This window comes from Equus przewalskii, chromosome 13 (assembly GCF_037783145.1).
Source record: "Equus przewalskii isolate Varuska chromosome 13, EquPr2, whole genome shotgun sequence".
Taxonomy (NCBI): Eukaryota; Metazoa; Chordata; class Mammalia; order Perissodactyla; family Equidae; genus Equus; species Equus przewalskii.
In genome coordinates this window covers 28,458,385-28,479,017 of record NC_091843.1, presented here as the reverse complement: position 1 = coordinate 28,479,017, position 20,633 = coordinate 28,458,385, and the positions used below count along the sequence as shown (strand labels likewise).

The 20,633-nt window shown below is 39.8% G+C and overlaps 1 protein-coding gene and 1 long non-coding RNA gene across 4 annotated transcripts; one reads left to right on the top strand and one right to left on the bottom strand.

Moving 5' to 3' along the window:
* Positions 1-966: 966 nt before the first annotated feature.
* SPINK7 (serine peptidase inhibitor Kazal type 7) lies at positions 967-15,823 on the top strand. 3 transcript variants are annotated; one of them, XM_070569230.1, is made up of 7 exons: positions 972-1,062; positions 11,121-11,511; positions 11,942-12,012; positions 12,327-12,486; positions 13,329-13,354; positions 14,089-14,213; positions 15,534-15,823. In XM_070569230.1, the coding sequence occupies exons 4-7, from the start codon at positions 12,426-12,428 to the stop codon at positions 15,577-15,579; spliced, it is 258 nt and encodes an 85-aa protein (XP_070425331.1). In that variant the 5' UTR covers positions 972-1,062; positions 11,121-11,511; positions 11,942-12,012; positions 12,327-12,425; the 3' UTR covers positions 15,580-15,823. The 3 variants fall into 3 exon arrangements, with proteins under 3 accessions (XP_008521550.1, XP_070425331.1, XP_070425330.1); XM_070569229.1 differs by having other exon boundaries at positions 11,942-12,486; XM_008523328.2 differs by lacking the exons at positions 11,121-11,511; positions 11,942-12,012 and having other exon boundaries at positions 967-1,062; positions 12,287-12,486.
* Positions 15,824-16,764: 941 nt separating this feature from the next.
* On the bottom strand, positions 16,765-20,150 carry LOC139075390 (uncharacterized). Its single transcript, XR_011525765.1, has 3 exons — positions 19,916-20,150; positions 17,809-17,942; positions 16,765-16,954 (listed from the first exon to the last, which is right to left on the bottom strand). It is a non-coding gene; the product is annotated as an uncharacterized lncRNA (long non-coding RNA).
* Positions 20,151-20,633: the final 483 nt, after the last annotated feature.

Below are 20,633 nucleotides of genomic sequence, written 5' to 3'. Positions count from 1 at the left end.
GACATGAACATGGACATGGTAACTAAGCACATAAGAAGGGTAAGCTGAGATGGAAATAACGATCCGTGGTTTCAGATGAGGACACAGGTGTTCCAGTAAAGGAAGGGGCAGTTGACACCCTGGCCCAGCCTTTTGAGCAGAGGTAGAATTCTAACAATAATTAGCCCACGTTCATTGAGCACATGCACCATGCCTAGTGCCACAAGTGGTTGATTTGCTTTGTCTTAATTAGTTCTCTCCACAGTCCCATAAGCCTGATACCATTGTCACCCCCATTTTACAGATGAGAAAACTAAACTTAGACAAAGTAAACTTAAGTAAACTGCAGTCTTATAATTCATAAAGGAGAACTGTGATTAAAACTCAAATTTTCCTGCTCCTAACCACAACTTATGTTGTCCATGAACCTAAATGGGATTTGGAAAAAGAGTAGGCAGAGGTAATTATAAGAGATTTTCAGAAAGGTACAGACCCACATGCTCTTAAAAAATATCAAACTCTTCTTTAAGAAAGTATTCTGCATTAACGGTCAAGTAGTGTATCAAAATAAAACTTTGTTTTCAAAATTATAAAATCAGTCCTCAAATGGAAGCCTATTTTTCCTGCTTACTTTTCAGATAATTGAAATAAATTAGCCAATACTCACTTAGCATCAACTTTTTAGATCTGATCTGCTATTCTTCTCTTTTCTGATCTCCAGACCTATTTATTCCCTATAAAGCAGTAAGAAATTTTTTGGAGCACAGGCAAATAAAATCTATTGGTTTGTTTAACAAATATTTATTGAGCGCCTACTCTGTGCCTGACACTATTCTACGTACCAGGCAGAGAAGACCCCTGTTCTCATGGAGTTCATATTCTTATGGCCTTATGCAAGAGATAGTGCTGGGGGTAAAACAGTAACAACCAACCAACAAACAAAACATGATATGATGGCTAGAGAGTGAGGTAATGCCAGGGAAGGCAACCTTGAGGAGCTGACATGTGGCTGAACCAGGAATAACAAAAAGGAGATGGCCATGGGAAAGCTGGGGAAGGGGCTCCAGGCACAGGAGCAGCAAGGTAAGGAGTAGATTGGGCCTGCTTTAATGAGAGAAATGGCCAGAGGGCTTAGGAGAAGTCAAGACTGCATGGTGAAATCAGAGAGATTTGGTGGATCCAATGATATTGTGCAGGTAGCCCTTAAAGCTATAGATAGAAGTCTGGGTCTTATTCTAAATGATATGAAAAGCCATTAGTAGGTGTTTGTTCCTTTAATATTTTGAAGACTTTAAGCTAGAGCCTGGCTCCTCCAGACATAACTCCTGAACATAATTTACCTATAAACATTATGGAGAATTTCTCACTTCCTCCTCCGCCTCCTGATTTTCCAGACCCTTGTTCCTCAGAGCACGAGTCAGGAGCAGCACTTAGGGAGCTTGTTAAAAGGCAGAATTACCAGGCCTGGCCCCATGGCGTAGTTGTTAAGTTCAGCATGCTCCGCTTCTGCAGACTGGGTTCGGTTCCCTGGTGCAGACCTACGCCACTCATCGGTGGCCATGCTGTGGTGGTGACCCACATAGAAAATAGAAGAATATTGGCACAGATGTTAGCTCAGGGTGAGTCTTCCTCATCAATCAATCAATCAATAAATAAAAACGTAGAATTACAGATCTCACCTCAGATATGCTGAGTCAAATTCTGAATTTCATCAAGATTTGCTGGGGGATTTCAATGCTCATTATAGTTTGAGAAGCATTGGTTTATACTTTTTAGAGGAGCCTTTGAGAAAGAGAAGTGGTTTTTTTTAAATTGGTTTTTATTTTCTTCCTGGGAGATACATATGCTCCCAAGATATAATGTGGCTTAGTGTTAACCATTCTGAGCAAGGTTCACCTCAGCGTAGTTGGTGGTTAGTAGTTAATGAGTTAGCTTACAAACTCTGAAATCAAACTTCCTAAATTCAAACCTCAACTCTACCTCATGTTATTTAAGTGAATTTCAGCAAGTTACTTAACCCCTCTGACCTTACCTTTCTTATGTGATAAAAACTGCACTTGAAACATAGGGATTCGATTTTATTATTATCACTGTTTTATAATTATATCATCATTATTTTATTATCATTATCATCATCATCGTCATCATTTTCTGTTCCTTTCTCCTGTATGACATTAGAAATGTTTACATTAGTTGGAGAATAACAGTATTAATGGAAAGCGTAAACCAGTTTTATTGAAAGTCACTATGCGATAAAATATAGGTGCTCGGATCTCATGTGACATTCATTTCTTCTTTGGAATGCCTTGCCATTTCCATGACTCAACTGTGACTTCTGTGCAAATGATTCCTTGGACTGATCTTTTTCAAGACCTTAGCTTCAGTCCCAGAGATCCAATCGCCTGATAGACCCCGTATCTGAATTTTTTACCATCATCTTAGGTCCATCAATCTAAAGGTCCAACCTCAACCAAGCATCTCTCACCACAGCCTGGCTCCTCTTCCAGCTCTCCCTATTTCAGTCCGAGGAGCTTCATTTTCTCAGTCATGAGGCTCAAAAATTATATTCTTCCCTTTGTCTCTCAATGACTCCACCTACAGTCACATAATCACCAAATTCTCTAGCGAAATTCTTTAACCACTTTTGTCTAAGGACGAATTGTTTTAAATTTTCAACCCTTCAAAGACCAATATTTTTGTAAAATACAATGAAACGAATTACTATAAAATGAAACAAGAAAAAGTCAAAAAAATTACAAATGCAACATTTATTATTAAATGTATATGTGAAATTAATTTTAATAAATTCAATAAGTACAAATATAAAAAGAAAATATTAAGAAACCATGCTTATTTATTAAAAGTGGATATACAGGTGATTAACAGAGTTAACTGCTATTACATTCATAATTTGTGTTTTTCAGCAATTATAACTGAGTACAATAGCAATTCTCCATAAGAAACACCTATCTGAATATTTTGAAAGAACACTGTTCTTGTAGCTTTTAGAAGTTTTAATGTGCTCGTTGCTTGTTAACTCATCTAATCTGCCTCCAGAGGATAATGTATATTTAAACTCTTTCTGCGTTGTTTAATTTAAACAACACTCATGTTTGAAAAACCAATGTCATAGACAATATTTACGTGAATTTTTAAAAAAGACATTTTAAAGCAATTTCAGCCAGCTCAGGATGTTCAGTCTGAACTTTTACATGAAATGAAGAAAGTGATACTATATTTTCAAAATTAATCTTCAATCCTTCATCAATAATCTGTTCCAAAATTTGTTGTGTAACATTACAGTTAACTTGAAATTACATTTGATGAAAGAAATAGATCTGAATTCACAAATTTTCTATGCATGAATGTTCTTTTGTGAGAAAATAAAATTTAAATTGGACACAATTATGCAAGATTTTGGTGATAAATTTTCACAAACGTTCAACATCGAAATTATCACCAACTATGGATAATTGTTAAGTGATGACATATGTCATAACAATTGGAGAAACTCTGTTCAGCCAAGCATCTAACTTTTGTGTTTGACCTTTGTTCATAAAAAACATTTTACGTTCCTTCTTTGAATGGAGGTATTGAAATCATTAAAAATATTGACGGTATCAGACAAATAAGTAAGTCTGGCTAATCCATATCTTTAAAATTTGAGATCAAGCTGGTTTCAAATTTTGCAGAAACAGTATGAGTTTGTTCTGCAGTTGAAATATTCAACAGATCATTTCTTCTTGATAACCGTAAACGTCAACCATTAAGATCAACATCCATATTATCACATAATAAAGACAGTAATATCCAAGAGATATGCATATAATCAAGACAGTAATATCCACATAATAAAGACAGTAATATCCAATATTAACCTTAGGTAATTCATAATTTTTACTATGTTGTTAAGAACACTGATTAGTTCAACTGATTGTTTTTCACAGTGAGACTTTCTCCATGAAGTAAGAAGTGACCTGCATTCTAGTGCAAGCTCTTTAATCTGGAGAACAACTCAAGCATATTTTCTTGTCATTACAAGTTCAGTATCAGAATGTACTACAATGCAAAACTTTAGTTTAAGGACCATATTTGTTGACAACGTAACCTTTCAGTATTTCACGTAGCTTTGAATTAGATGTATTTTTTTGTCAATGAAGACAAATAAAATTTTCCTTCATATTCACACCATCATGTGTAAATTGCACAAGAACTAGTCAAGTTATAGGGGAAGATATTTTGCTAGCTTTATTTGTTCTATGAGTTACTATTTCATACCACAGACTAACGTGCTATGGTATTATTGAAAAGTAATAACTGAACAACTGTCTTTGCTGAAAATTCACCCAACATTTGCAAGTAAACATCTCTGATATAGTCTTTCACTGATGTCTCAGCAATTGTATACGTTTGTTTTAGTCTTAGCAACCTGAAGTGATGTTTAATAAGGAGCCCACTAATACATGTGAAATTTTAAACCTGTTTCCATCAGCCTTTTAAATTCCATACTCTTTCTTTTGAAAAATCCTTTTGGTTTGAGCTTGTTTCTTCATGTTTTATATGTTACTGGACATACAGAACCACAAAACACCCCAAAGAGCCAAAGCAATCTCAAGTAAGAATAAAGCTGGAAGCATCACATTTCCTGACTTCAAACTATATTACAAAGTTATGGTGATAAAACAGTATGGTACTAGCACAAAAACAGACCTATAGACCAATGGAACAGAACAGAGAACCCAGAAGTAAACCCACGCATTTATGGTCAACTGAACCTGAACAAGGGAGCCAAGAACATACAATGGGGAAAAGATAGTATCTTCAAAAAATGATGTTGGGGAAACTGGATATCTAAATGCAAAAGAATGAAATTGGGCACCTATATCATACCATACACAAAAATCAGCTTCAAATAGATTGAAGACTTGAGCATAAAAGCTGATCCATGAAAGTCCTAGAAGCAAATATAGGGAAAAATCTTCTTGACATTAGTCTTGGCAATAAATTTTTGGATATGACAACAAAAGCATAAGCAACAAAAGCAAAAACAGACCAGTGAGATTACCTCACGCTAAAAAGTTACACAGCAGGGTCTGGCCTGGTGGTGCAGCAGTTAAGTTCACATGCTCTGCTTCGGTGGCCTAGGGTTCACCGGTTCGAATCCCGGGTGCGGACATGGCACAACTTGGCAAGCCATGCTGTGGTAGGCGTCCCACATATAAAGTAGAGGAAGATGGGCACGGATGTTAGCTCAGGGCCAGTCTTCCTCAGCAAAAAAGAGGAGGACTGGCAGCAGTTAGCTCAGGGCTAATCCTCCTTAAAAAAAAAAAAGTTACACAGCAAAGCAAACAATCAACAAAGTGCAAAGGCAATCTACAGAATGGGAAAAAATATTTGCAAACCGTATATTGACAAGTGGTTAATATCCAAAATATTCACTGGAGTGGGCTTTATGGTAGCCATTAAACAAAAGAAAACAGTTCATTTAGAAAGGTAAGAAAGAACAAGCATGTGGTGGAGGCCACACGTGAACCCAAGGTTTCTCATCTCAAGTTCAGAGCTTCCTCCAATCAAGTCCACTCCTCGCTTGTTTTCTAAGAGTCTCTGATAAATGATCAATATACCATCTCTTCTTGCACACTTCCAGTAATGGAGAGCTCACCACCTAACTAGAAATCGTATTCCATATTGGCTGGTTGATGTTATTGAAAGATTCTTCATTTCAGAAAAAATAGATTTTAGGATTATCTCTGCAGCCTCCTCAAGGCTTCATGGTACTCAGCTTCCACACTGGTGTCCTGCCGTCCCTTCCACCTGCACTGTGAGATCACTCATGTCCACCACAATCCAGTTGTCCTTAAACTATGGGGCTGTCTCCTTTACAAAAACTACTGTCCAGTTCTCTGGCCACAAATCTCAGACAGGAAACTGAAGTCTATCCATGGAACTGAGTAAAGAAATAAGGCTACCAAATTCTTTGTATTCAGCCATTGCCCACTCTAGCCCTTGAAAAACCTCCTCTCCACCTCCTCTGGCCTTCCAGACTCTGGGCCTCCCTCCAAGCCCTTGTCTTTTCATCTTCCTCCTTTGTAGTCCTCATTAACTTTGACATTATTACACTAATTTGGCCCCAAAACTCTTTCTCACTAGAGTAAATTTTCCCAATTGGGAAAAAAAAGAAACAGAAAATTCCTGTGTGATTCCCTTCTTCTCTTTTCTTCCTCTTGGCTTTCAATTCCTACTCCTCTTTCTTCACTGCCTGGGCTTTCCTTCCATGAAGATTCCTCGTCTCCAGCTTTGTCTTCTTCCCTGGTTCCTAAATCCAACTTCTCTCACACACACCTGACACAGACACTCTTTCCTAACTTCTGTGCCTTTTCACTTTACTAACGAACCCACTCAAATATCTTCACATTCCAGTCTCCTCCCCTAAGGACATGGAGTTTTTCCTTCACCATTGTTTTGAGGGCACAGTCTGAGAAGCCAGGCTGAGGGCTCACAGACTGGGGAATGGGAAGACACTCAGCCATGATTGCTCCCTAACTGCTTCTCCCAGACAGTACCTGTCTGTTCACACTTCTGCCCATGATCTGCCCAAACTTTCATTCTGGATTATGGTTTTCTGGAGAAAAAAGACCTTGACTAGGCACTCTTTTGCATATCTGAAGGGATATACTTGGAAAGAGAGAGCAGCCTCATTCTATTGGGCTCCACTGTAGAGAACTAGAATGTATGGAATCCGTACACAGAGGGAGTTCTGTTCAGTGTAGTAAAGAACTTCTGGGCAGTCCAAGCAGACCAAAAATTCAGTGACTTTCCTTGGTAATGAGTGTTTATAGTGACATCATGACTTTACGGAAAACTGGAGTAAATCCTTATTTCTTAATGTCTAAGAAAACACTAAAATCCCTTTTGATGTTATTAAATGTTCTGTAAAATAACAAGTAAACTATGGCAAATTAAGTTTGGGGAAAATTGAGTTAAACAGAGTGAAAGAAATGTCTGTATTGCAGAAAATTTAATAGAGCCTTAATAAGGCAAAATGCCTTGTGAATCCCCCAAATGGAGACAGAGTATCCAGGGTTTCCCAAGCCTGGTTGACCAGGAAATCCTCTTTTCAAAAAAGTACTGGTTAACATTTCATGGGATACCAGTGTCTTGAAGATCAAAGGTCTGTGGTTCTCTGCATGTAAGAAGGACATGAATTTCAGGGGAGGGGGAGCAGAGGGCAGGATGTTATAGACTAATTGTGTCCCCCCAAAATTCAGATGTTGAAGTCCTAACCACTTGTGTGACTATATTTGGAGACAGTGCTTTTAAAGAGGTAATTTAGGTTAAACGAGGTCCAAAAGGGGGGGCCCTAATCGAATAGGACTTGTGGTTCTATTAGAAGAGGAAGAGACATCAGGTGTCATGCGCACAGAGAAAAGGCCACATGAGGACACAGTGAGAAGTCGGCTGTCTACAAGCCAAAGAGAGAGGCCTCAGGAGAAACCAGCCCTGCCGATACCTTGATCTTGAACTTCCAGCCTCCAGAACTGTGAGAAAATAAATTTCTCTCATTTAAATCACCCAGTCTCTGTTACTTTGTTATGGTAGTGCTAACACATTAATATATTCTCTAATTCTGTATTGCAGAAAATTTAATAGAGCCTTCAAGAAGATAAAATGCATTGTGAATCCCCCAAACAGAGATAGGGTATCCAGGGTTTCCGAAGTCTGGCTAACTCTGGGGTTACAGGTGTTCCCTTCCCCACAGAGCACAGTAGACGTGATTTTACTAGCAGGAACTATGAGGGGTGTGTGTGTGTGTGTGTGCGTGTGTGTGTGTGTGTAATCTAGATCCAGACAGTGTGAGATCATCCAGGAGCAACATGAACCAACAGGAAAAAATAGCTGCTACTCTTTATTCACATCCTCTTGTCCCATGATTGGAACTCTTTAGCCTCAGTGATTCAAAGAAAATTGAATAGAACCAAAGCATGGGATCTCCGGATGTACTGACTCCCTGTTCCCCTGAGAGGCAGGGAAGAAGGAAGGTGCTGCCAGACACAAGATCAAAATGCAAATATCCAGATCTCTAGGTCACTGCGCCCCAATGCACAAAAGGGCATTATCACAGTGGGGGCTACATCCAAAGAACAAAGAAAAGAGGGAAAAGAAAAGAGCTGGAGTGTGAAGGAGCCACATAGGGAAGGGAGAAGAAGACAGACAAAAAGGCAGAGCTGGTCCAGCCAAATCTAGCCACTGACTTAAAAACTATCAAAAGAAGGCCTTGAGGATAGTGGATGGAGGATATGCTGGATGCCAAGAAGGAAGGAGCCTGGGAGTTGTGGGTGGGCTAGTACAGCAATTAGGAGGGAAAAACAGAATTAAGTAGTGAAGTTTCAACTTCTTCTTCCCCCCACCCCCATGTAATCCTCAGCTTTATTTTTCAGTTGTTCACATTAGTTGTCCAAGGAGGAATCTTTAACTTGAAGCACCAATCTAGAGTAACCTCACTAGATGTGGGGGAAGCAGAAAACACAAAGTGGAGAAGGGACTGTTATAGCAATGTACCTTAAATGGGAGGAGCAGAGGGGGACGCTTGTCACCTGACTCTCCATCATCCCCTCTCCCCACTGGGACCTTCCCTCTTTCCAGATGATCCTCACGCATGAAAATGCCATGCACTCTGACCCAGTGCTCCGCCGCCTCTGCCTATTCATTTGAAATATCAGCTGTCCTTCCTGACTGCTCCAATTCAGCCAGTTATACTTCTATTATTCCAATTTCCAATGCGTCTCCAAATCTACTTCTTAGATTTAGATTAAAAGGCAATACACCAGAGGATTACAAAGCATTGACTCTTAATCTTAAACTAGTCATTCGTTTAAGTCCCTATTGTCTCAGCTAAAAAACAGGGCAAGCAACCACAACTACCTCATAAGATTTTACCAGATCGTAAATGAGATAATGCACACAGCAGGTGTAGCACTGTTCTAGCACATAGTAAGTGCTCAAAATATGGTTAATTTTCTTATTATAACTTTCCCTTTCCCTACAACCATTATTCTCTACCTGGATTACTGTCCAGCCGTGGTCCTGGTTCTCCTATTTCCCTCCAGCTAACTGACCCAGGAACTCTTCATTCAGACACTGCTCCAATTCATTTCTCCCCCCCTTCTCTGACCTTCTAATGGGTCACCTTTCTCTTCCCTGTGGCATCCTAAATCCAAAGGGAAGAAATCCCCAATACTCTCAAACTTTTCTCTCTCATTTCATTTTTACGTTATGCAGCATTAATTCTATCCCGCCTTCCCTGGAGTGGAACCATGGTCATAGCAATCTTCTCTAACAGGCCTCAAGTTTTCCCTCCCTTGAGGGAATGTAAGGAGGAATAAACAAACTGCCCTCAGTCTAGAATGGACTGCCTTTTTATCCTCACAGGCTTCACCTTTCATCCCTGAAGGATCCTCCATAATTTGTGACTCGTGCAGCTTGGAAATTTCCTCTCCGTGTAAACAGTTGCCAAAACCCAAAGCAACCCACACCTGATCCCTTGACCTCACTTTTCCTCACCTTTTTGAATCCAAAAACCTTCATCTCCACCCATCCTTCATCTGCTTTATCTTTGGATACACCCTGTGGATCATTATCTCAGCTCCACCTCTGAGAAATTAAATCTGACACTCTGCCTACTAGTCACATAAACAAGTGTTCATATTCCCCACACCTACTATTACTACTAAGGCCATATTTTCCCTGAACTTTGACTTCTAAATTCCTAATTGCTCACACCTTGCATAGTCAATCAGAACCTTCTGGAACACTTGACTCTCTTCCAAGCACTCCTCAAGTCTCTGATGTACATACTTTCTATCTATAAAATCACTTTTTTTTCCATTTCTCACTCAGTGTTAAAACATATTTTGGGAGAAATATTCAGCATGATACTGATTGAACCTGCAGAAATCTAGTGCTGATTTTGTCTAGTGGTCATTAAATTTTATAGCCAAATTTTATAACAAAATTTTATATTTGTTGACTATCTGACATGCACCCATTGATGTCTGTGCCAAGGCTTCTCCATCTTCTCCAGCTTCCAGATCAACCCAATTCTTCCACTGCAAAAGGCAACCCCAGAGCTTAGCAGCCAGAGCTAGCTTTACAGGGGGTTACCCTTTACTTTCTTCCTCTTCCTTTGAAAATATCTCTGTCTCTACGTTCATCTACTCTTCTCCGTATCCTGTGTCAGAAGAAATGGTATTCACCTTGGGCTCTTAATTTTCTACTTTTCTATACTTCTCTAATTAGCCACCCTCTCTCATGTATCTTAAATTTCTTCTTATTCCTTTTAGTTTCAAGACATGCTCAGTCTATCCTAGACCTTGCTGAAGGCTTAGCTTCTTCCATCCCCCTCCTCTCTTCGACTATCAAACATCTAAAATAATTACAACCCTATCCTTCCACTTCCTCCTGACCATCCTTTGACCCCATTCCCACTCCTCTTTGCTAAAATTGCATTTTCAAACTGCAACAGACACCTCTTCTTGAAACATAATGGCTTTTTCTCAGTATTCATTCTCTTCAAACTTTCATAGCAAGCAATAAAACTTATAATTAACTCTCTTTTTAGGACGTTCACTTCCCTTCTTTTCTGAACTCAGCATAGTCTCCTCTGTTAATTGGTATCATGATCTTAGGAGGATTATTTAAATCCTCTGAGCCTCAACTTACTCACTGGTAAAATTAGGGAAGTAAAAATTCCTTCCTCAATGAGTTGTCATGAAGATCACATTCCATATCATTAGCTACCTTATATCAAGCTCTAATTGTGGTTTTTACACTCTGATAAACGTGTAAATACACACACCAAAGATTATATATATGTATAATCTCATTTAACACTCAAAACCAATCTGTGAGGTAAATATTATTTCTACGTCACAGCTAAGGAAACTAAAATATCCAGAGCTTAACCTATACACTCAAATTCACACAGTTAACATTTATTGAAAACAAGATTCCTAATAAGATCCATTGGACTCAATGCCCATATTCTTTACTACTAGATTATGTTGCTTCCCAAACAGATGTAAAAGTTGAAATTTTAGGGTGTCATGCAATGTCATTTATTATTAACTTATTATCTTTTGTAGATGCTGTGTTTGAGAACGTACAAAATTAAACCTGCCAAGCGCACGACAGTAGAGCAGAGTCTATTGCCTTCCCCCAGCCGTACATGCGTACGTCCTTAAGCTCAATAGATAAACAACAGCCATTTGGACAACTGTGCTTGGACAATACAGTTTATAATCTGATGTCAGCAGGACTCTTGGCTCATAATTAATAATAATAACAATCACAATAACAGTTGCTTGCACTGCACTTTAGAATAGACTTTTACGTAAATGACTCCAATTACGTGAATTCTATTGCGTCTAGCAATAGGTTCCGCTTGACAGGGGATGAAACTAAGGCTCTCAGGTGGTTTCTGAGTCATTTGCCAACCATTTCAAGTTCTCCCCCTTCTGGTCCTCAAGGGACAAGGTAAGATCATACTCTGTATCCTCTCTGGTTGGGTCAGGCAACACAAGCGTGAGGGAAAGCGACAGTGGGATCACTTCTGAGATGGAATATTTCATTGCTGAAAAGGGAAATCCTGAAGAATGCATTTTTCACTTCACCTTGACAATGAACAATATTCCAGATAGTGACTACTCTGCCCAATGGGATCTGCTGAAGGCAATGCAACACCATCAGCTGATCACCATACATGTGTAGCTTGAGTCACAAATAAACTTGCATTCTTTTAAGTCACAGAAATCTTGGGATTATATGTTAATACAATACAACCAGGTCTTCTTGACTGATACAGGTTCATGGCACATAAATGACTTACCCAAGTTCACACAACTAGAAAATATCAATGCTTTCCTTTGAGCTTCATAAATGCTAAGGTCGCTGTTGCTTCCATTAGGTCCCAGCTTGCTTCATAGGCTCAATACCTCAAAAATAAAACACTATTTTCCCAGGAGCCAAGATACAAATGTAAGTACAATCTGTCTAATTCGGTTTAATATCATCCATTTTGGTGAAATAAAAAAAAGTTTTATATTTTCACTTATTTAATAACTAGGCCAAGCAGCCTGTACTTAATCTCTTCTGCTATTTAAAGTTTAGAATTCTAAGTAACAGTCACCACTTCTGGGGCAGATGGAAAAATACTTCTCACCTCAAATAATTAATTTGTTAGTTAGATTGGAAGTAGCAATTAAGTGACAAAGACTGCAACACCACCCAGGGTGTGACATTGTGCTTTCAGAGCCTCTTAGAGACAATACTGACTCTGGATGACCTCACAGGAAAGGCGGAGAAACCAAGCATTGCCATATAAACATGACCCCTTCCTAGGGCTAATGCAGCTGTTGTGACAGCCCTGAGCAGCCTCTGTCATCTCCACCATGAAGATCGTTGGGGGTCTCCTTCTGCTCTGCACAGTGGCCCATTTCTGCAGCTGCTCAGGTGAGTTACGGGCAGATAGTGCCCAGCACAGCCATCAAGCTTGTTTTCCCAAGTAACCTCTCCTGGGATGTGAACAACTTAGCATGTAAGAAAAAGTACATTTAAAATGTACTGGTTTTATAGTAGAAAAAACCATGGCCTGGGAAGGGAGAATCTGATGGTCCTGGCTGGAGCTGGGGTCTAGTGTATTCCCTTTCAAGGATTTTTATTTCCATCTTTGGAGCAAAAATATGAATTAAATTCTTCACAAGTCTACCTTTTCATAATGACACTGGAAGTTGCCGGGGTTACTAGATACAATTCCTCAGTGCAAAGCTGCAGAAAAACTTGGATGTCTCTCCAATTCAATCCAGGAGAATCAAAATAAAACACAATTCTCCATGCCCAGGAGTCAGCAATTAGACTTTTATATGGTGAAAAATTACTTAAATAAGATTCTAACACTTGAAAAACATTCCGCTACATTCTTTTATATCAATTAGAAGTGAAAGAATATCAAAGATGGTGCTTCAAGCTCTTCGGAGTGGTGACTGCAATACTTCCTGTTGCTCTCTGACTTTGGCCCATGATCAAAGACATGATGAGCTCCAGAAGCATCCCATGGGCAATAAAGGGAGGAAATTTGGATAATTATCTGGAATGAACCAAGGGCTTATCTAACCCATTGGCCATTTGGCTTCCTCAGCAAATAGCTGGAATTTTGTGTAAGGGTGGGATGTGGGCTGAGACTCATTGCCAGAGGAACTACAGGGTCTTGATCTATAGAACCAAATTTATGTTAATTAATGAGAATTCAAGATTTTGCTTGATTTGTAACATTTCCATCTGTATCTATCTTTCAGAAGCTGCTAGTCTGTCTTTAACAACAGTGAGTATATTGAATTACATTTTAATTTCGTTTCCTATTGACTGTCGTTTAGTCAACAAATACTTATGAAATACATATGTAGGATTAATTCAGTATCTTTAGCAGGGTAAAAGGGGAAGGCAGACACAGATGAAGAAATTGCCTCCAGAGGCAGTTGAAGAAATATACATGTAAATCACAATAGCCTAAAAAAAATATTCCAGAGTTAAAGGAGAGAGAGATGACTTCCAGCTGAGAGGTTGGTGAAGTCTCCATGGAAGGGACAGCATGTGAGAGGCAGGACGAGTTTACTTGGTTAATTTCACAGGCTCTGGCTTCAAATCCCAGCCCCACTACTCACTAGCTTTTACACTTTACAACTTATGTACAACTATATATACAAATTCTCTCTCTTCGAGCCTAAATTTCCCTCATCTGTAAAGAGTAGAACCTATCCTATTCAACTGTTCCAAAGATTAAACAAAGAAAATTCATGTTAGATTTAAGTTTAATGCCTGGTATAGAAATGATCAGGAAATGTTAACTGTACTAGTAATAATAGAAGTCGTGCTGGTAGTACTAGCATGTGTCATAGTAGTAATATTATTACTAGTAGAAGTGGACATAGCAGCATCAGAATAGCTGTCTGAGCTGGGACTGCCAGGATGGTATTTTGCTTCCAGTGCAATAAAGGCCAGGATAGCCTAGCATGGGGGCTAAGAGAAAAGCAAGCCATTCTCTTGTGTCTGCCACAGGTGGACTGCAGCATTTACAAGAAGTACCCAGTGGTGGCCATCCCCTGCCCCATCACATACCTGCCTGTTTGTGGTTCTGACTACATCACCTATGGGAATGAATGCCATTTGTGTACTGAGAGCTTGTGAGTACATTATGGGAAGAAAAAAGAAGCTGAAGCCAGCGTCCTCCTCTGCAATCCTCTCTTCTTTCCATGAGCCTGGCTTAACTCTCTATAGGCTGTACTTATTCCCACCCAGAAGCAGCTGGTAGAGACCGAAAACTGAATGCCTCACAGTCACACCAGGGTTGGGCCACCTGCTCTGCCAGCTTAGACTGATCCCTCCATGACAGAATCTCCAATTACTGTCTGTCAATTGAGAGAGTGCAATAAGACCATGAGTTTTCAAATCAGCGTCTTAGGAGCCCAGAATTTCTGTATAGGCAAGTCGGGAGTCACCGAAGAGATTTAAAGGGATCGTTCGGAGTAGTCTCTAACTTCAAGTTCAGCTTTTGCCTGTCTTAATTAGTAGGGTTCCACACAAGGTCTTATTTGAAGGAAGGGTCCTGAACCCTACAAAAAAAATCATTGCAAACTACTACCTGACTTCTAGAAGACTCAATGCCACAATACAGCTTGATTCTTAAGCAAGCTCTGGCTAGGGGGCCTTTATCCTCCTCAATTTCCTAGAAGCTCTAAAAATCTGTGGCCTTAGAGGGATAGGAAGGACTAGGCTCCCACAAAGATTTTTTTTTCTTTTATCTAAAATAAATGGATGCAATTTGTCAGTACTTGGACCAGAATCACATGGATGTGTTTTGTTTAAATTTTTTTTTTTTTTTGACCTGCACAGTGTTTTTCAAGACAATATAACTAGGCAGATATCACTTCTCTGGTGAAAAATAGGCAGCTTATCATTTCTTGTCTTACACCAAGTCCACTTTGCTCATTGTTATTTCAGAGAATAACTTCTTTTTCACAAAAAAGAAGGAACTTTCATTTCACAAAAGGGAAGATTACCTAACATGCACACACTGGGCCCTTGGTCTAGAGCTAACTTGTGTTCAAGGACACTGAAGGGGAGTATGGCAGAAGTTCTCCTCACTAATGCAGGATCCAGCTTCATCACAGGCCTGGTTGACCAGGAAAGGCTGAGGAGCAGGCTGCCTGAACCTCCCTTGCCAGAAACCCTTCTTATTTGTTGTCTTCAGATACTGGGTGGTGGGCCCAGGCTCTGGGATCGTGGAAGCAGCAGGTTTGGCAGAAGGATTACTGGACTAGGGAGGTTCTGCTTCTGCCTCTGCCAGAAACTGCCTGAGCAAGGACGTTCCTTTTCAGTGACTCAATTTCCTCATCCGTAAAATGAGAGTCTGCCTCATAATCTCGATAGTTCCCTTCAGCTCTATTATTATATAAAGTTTCCTCTTGTGTTAATGAGTCTTTGTTAACTGTGTCTTCCTGTAGGAAAAGCAATGGGAAGATTCAGTTTCTTCATGAAGGAAGATGTTAACTCCTCCATAGACATGGATATAGAGTGATGATACCCTCGTTGTCATCTTCATCATCCCAGGCGCCGGCTGCCTTTTCCCTCGTGTTGGCTGAGGTTCTGTGAGGGGGGCAGGGACAGATTTGGAGTCATCTTCATTGAGTGGAGAAGGTTGTTGTGCCCTTCTTCAAACTCATGCCTCACTGACTGACTGGCATTTTTGTTTTTGCACCTCAATAAAATATTCTCCCCAGAGAGTTTATCTTTACTTTTGCTTGTTTTTGTTTCTTAGATCAGGGTGTATTATCTCAGTTTACAAAGAAAACTGAGGAGCATATAAATCTTGTTGTTCAGGAGAATGTTGTGTATGAGGAATACCAAGTGGCTTCCAAGAAACACATGCATGCACACACACAAATACACACACACATGCACACACACAGCAATATCAATGAATCCCTCACCCTCTCCTGGAGTCTTTACTTTCCTTAATCCTAACTACCCCTGGGAACTAGTCTATGGATCATACTGGTCCTTTAGGTTGATCTCTTCCAAAGTTCCTTAAAAGGGGACTTCCTTCATTGCAACATGTCATCCCCAGAGGGGAGATTTTCCTGCCCATTTCTTTCTACAAGCATGGCAAAATTTCTCTTCTCTTGCCTCTCCCCTTGCTACCCGCCTGCTGTAGCCTTAACAGAACATCCCTGATACTGATACTACATTGCTTTAGATCCTTTCTAAGATTCGCCGTTCATCCCTGTAAAATGTTGATACCAAGAAAACATTGACAGTATTGGTAAATTGTACATTTTTGTTTTAAATACAGAGATACATTATTCATTCTTAATGATGGAGCTAGAGTTCCTTCTATAGAGGATGCTTACGTGACCACAATACTTTGGGGCTGCTTCTCTTAATAGGCATAGCTCACAAGAAATTAGTAACCCAGATTGGGCCTTGGCACACTTCCATGCCACTCATTTTCTCCTCCTCATGTTCACTTCTCCCCTCACTTGCTTCAGAACCATTCGTGGCCCGGAGATTACAGAGGATAGCCCATCCCATGCACAGGCTGCCCCAAAGATACAAAGAGTCCTGTGGAAATCTTATCTCATAGACTCAAGGAGAGAGAGGGAATCCATAGTTGTGGTGACTGCCCCTTTTCCATCTCCATAAAAATGAGTACAAAAAGGCTCATAAACAGTTGGATCATGCCTTTATTTATATTCTTTTGCTAGAGTTGTATACAATCACATAATTGCAGATGCTGTTCCTGTGATCATGACACAGCTAACATGGTCAGGATGACTGGGATAATGTGGGTCTGAATGAGAGTCCAGTTCAAGGTCAAGTTCAAAGCCAAGGTCAAGCTAGATCATGGTCAAGACAACTATGGAAACTGTAAGGAAGAACAAGGACAAGGAAATATCTTAGACAAACAGAGCTACTGAAGTGAAAGTAGCAGACAAGGAGAAGTCACGATCTGGAAAGTGAAGGAGCCTAGAATAGGTAGTCAAATGGCCTTGGTGGTTTAGCTCTCTTCAGCTGCTACCCATTTTTCAGCTGCTCTCATTTCCCAATTCTGAGCTCCCATCCGCACTGGTTTGTTCATCAACTCTTCTCTCCTGAGTTACTCACACCAGCTCCTGTGGGTGGAGCCATTTCCCCTCACCTGAATTGCCCATAACCCCTTGGTTTTCCCAGTCTACTATGCTCTTCTCATCATGTTAGTCCCTCTCACCCTCTTATCTCTTCAGCTTCTCTTATCTTCCCTTTTCCCTGTTTTAATTTGTCCCTGCATCTAATACTGTTTGCCTTATTTTTAACAAACACCCGCATTTTTCTGGTGCTCCTCATCAATCTTTCGTACCTATCCTCAGGTGTTTCTATCTTAGGTGCCTTGATTTCCATGTTGCTCCATTTGCCTAACTTCCTCCTTTCTCCTCTATTTCCCTCAAACTTTTGGCTGCCTCCATCATTCTTATTCTTCCTCTGACCTCATTCGCTTCTCCTCAGCTGACCTGAACCCTAAGAAGCTCATTTCTCTGTGTACATGAAAGCTCTTTCTCCTTGTGGTTCGATTGTAATAGGCATAACGATAGTGGCATTGGCATACCCCTGTACTCTGAGCTCATCTTTGCCCCTGTGTGTGGTACAAATGGAAAAACCTATGACAATCCTTGCCAACTGTGCATGAAGATTAGGTAAAGATGTCAATGAAACCATGACACAAAATATGGGCAAAATACTCACCTCTACTTAGAATTCCTGATTGTCAGGGATGGAAGAAAACCGGTCAATAGCCTCATTTTATGGATGGAAGCACTGAACTCCAAAAATTGGAAATGCCTCATTGCTCACAGGACAAGAAGCCAGGTCTGGTACTCCTAATCCAGGGCGCAAAAAGTGTTTCCAGAATTTCATCCATCACATCTCATTACTCCTGGGAATCAAACTTCTACTACAAAATGACCCAGTACATAACACCTGTAAAGCTTTATAGTTCACAAAATACTTTCATACTCCCTGTCTCATTCAATCCTCACATAATGTCATGATGTAAACATTTATCAGCCTCATGTTTCAGATGAGATAAAGGAAGCACCTATTGGGGCACATGGCAGGCCATCCCAAAATATCCCACAGTGGCATATAGACTATTTTGAATTAAAGTTACTTAAGAAGCAGCCAATGCAAAAAAAAAAAAAAAAAAAAAAAAGGCATTTTGACCCTCTGCTCTGTTCCCCCTGAAAGCAGGAAATAAATCTCCCCCGTGACGGGTGTTCTCCCTGCATCCTTATCACAGAGCTAGGGGATTCGGGGCCGAGAATCTTCAGACACAAACCTCGCTAATTTACTACCTCAAGTCTAAACTCAGCTTCAATTCCTCACTAATTATGTGTCTCAAACCTAAGTTTCTTTGTTCTGTCAATCCTCACCAATTTATTGTTTCTTCATGTAAAGGATATATAACTTCCTGCTTTGTTCCCTTTTTGGGCATCATTTCTCTATGATCTCCAATATTTACGTATTAAGTTGAGTTTTTCTCTTGTTAATCAGGTCTTTTGTCAGCTGTATTATTAGTACAGCCATAAGAACATGTGAAGGGTAGCAGGGGGAATCTTCCCCTCCCTGACACTAACAAAGGATAAAACTGCAGAACTGTAACTGATAGATGGTTCCGCTGGTTCAGAGTCTAACCAATGTTTGTTCTATACATTGTACTGTATAAGGAAGCTTAGGAAACATCTAGCTTCATTGCAGACCTGAGCAGCCTCAGTTCTTGAGTCTGTATTCTATCCAAAGCAAATACCAGGAGTTTATAATGCTGCCCCTTTTCTTCCAACATTTACCAAAACTCATTACCTAAAAGTGATTTCTGGTCTTTCTGAAATAGAAGTCTAGGTTTGGCCTACAAGTGACACATCCCCAGATTCCTTTTAATATTTATAAATGATGTTTAAAAGTAGTTATTGCTGGGGCCATCCCTGTGCCATAGTGGTTAAGTTCATGTGCTCTGCTTCAGCAACCCAGAGTTTAGCGGTTCTGACCTTGGGTGTAGACCTACACACTGCTCTTCAAGCCATGCTGTGGCCATGTCCCACATACAAAATAGAGGAAGACTGGGACAGATGTTAGCTCAGAGCCAATCTTCCTCACCAAAAAGAAAAAAAGAAAAGAAAAGAAAATAGTTATTGCTCTTCAAATTTTAGAATCAACCTATAGTCAAACTATAGAATAATGAACTATGGTATTCGGAACAGAACATATATATTTTTGATAGAATGTAAAAATAAAAGTAGAGGTGACAAATCTTTAGATAGAAAAGCTGATTGAGAGAAGTGTACAGAGGCAGATAAAGTTCTTATAGAGTTATGAGATGCTGTCTAATGATGAGGATAATAGAAGTGGTGACTAAGATATGTTATTTAAAGTGATAAAAGTAACATGCAAACTTTTTAAAAAGTCATACATATCAAAAATTTGGAAGAGGAAAAAATGTGAAGATAATGTAAATTAACAATTTTTCCTCCATTGATAGAAGTCAATAAATATTTTAGTTAGTAAATTAAGAAATAGAGTATAACTATATTATTGAGAATTATGATGGTAATAACCTTAAAAGAGAAATGGTTAAAATTAGCTCCCACTGAAGTGTGATATTGGCAATGAAGCCCCTTGTTTTTCACCATAAGCTGTCTAACGTCAATGGAATTATACATTTCTTACTATGGCATACGTTTTAATTTTCTTTTCTTCTCCTTTTTTCCTATCCAGGAAAAGTAAATCTTCACCGCAAGGGAAGCTGTTAAATCACCATGAATATAAATGAGAAGTGGATTTATTTTTTAGATTCTACCTTTCCGAGTTTAGGCCATGGAGAAGAAATTATTGTAGTCAGTTTTACTTGCTTTTCTGTGTACGCATTAGCATTTGCATCATTGAGATCTTTATCATCCTCGTCATCATTGTTTTCATTGCAAAAGTCCACCAAGCAGTTCAGGAGAACACAACGAACCTTGGAACAGAAGCCTGTGTGCTTACGTCAGCCTGAACATTTACCAAGTGTGTGGCAGCGGATGGGTCATTTGGTGTGCGCGCTATCTGTTTCCTTACTGATAAAATAAAGAGAATAATAATCCCTATCTTAACCTGTATATTGTAAGAGTCAGTTGGGAAGTGCATGTGAACATGCTTTGTAAGCTATAAAGTCGTATAGAATGAAAGGGATGAAAGGGGCTGGCCCCGTGGCCGAGTGGTTAAGTTCGCGCACTCCGCTGCAGGCGGCCCAGTGTTTCGTCGGTTCGAATCCTGGGCGCGGACATGGCACTGCTCGTCAGACCACGCTGAGGCAGCGTCCCACATGCCACAACTAGAGGAACCCACAACGAAGAATACACAGCTATGTACCGGGGGGCTTTGGGGAGAAAAAGGAAAAAATAAAATCTTTAAAAAAAAAAAAAAAAAAAAAAAGATGAAAGGGATGATTATTATCTGTATGCCCAACCCCCCTGCCCCGACATTTACCAAGGCCTAAACATACATACCACATTCTTGGCAACATGCTTGACATGTTA

Coding starts and splice junctions, on each gene's coding strand:
- SPINK7 (XM_008523328.2), top strand. CDS start 12,426: ATGAAGATCGTTGGGGGTCTCCTTCTGCTCTGCACAGTGGCCCATTTC. Junction 12,487..13,328: donor CCATTTCTGCAGCTGCTCAG/GTGAGTTACGGG, acceptor TCTATCTTTCAG/AAGCTGCTAGTCTGTCTTTA. Junction 14,214..15,533: donor CATTTGTGTACTGAGAGCTT/GTGAGTACATTA, acceptor GTCTTCCTGTAG/GAAAAGCAATGGGAAGATTC.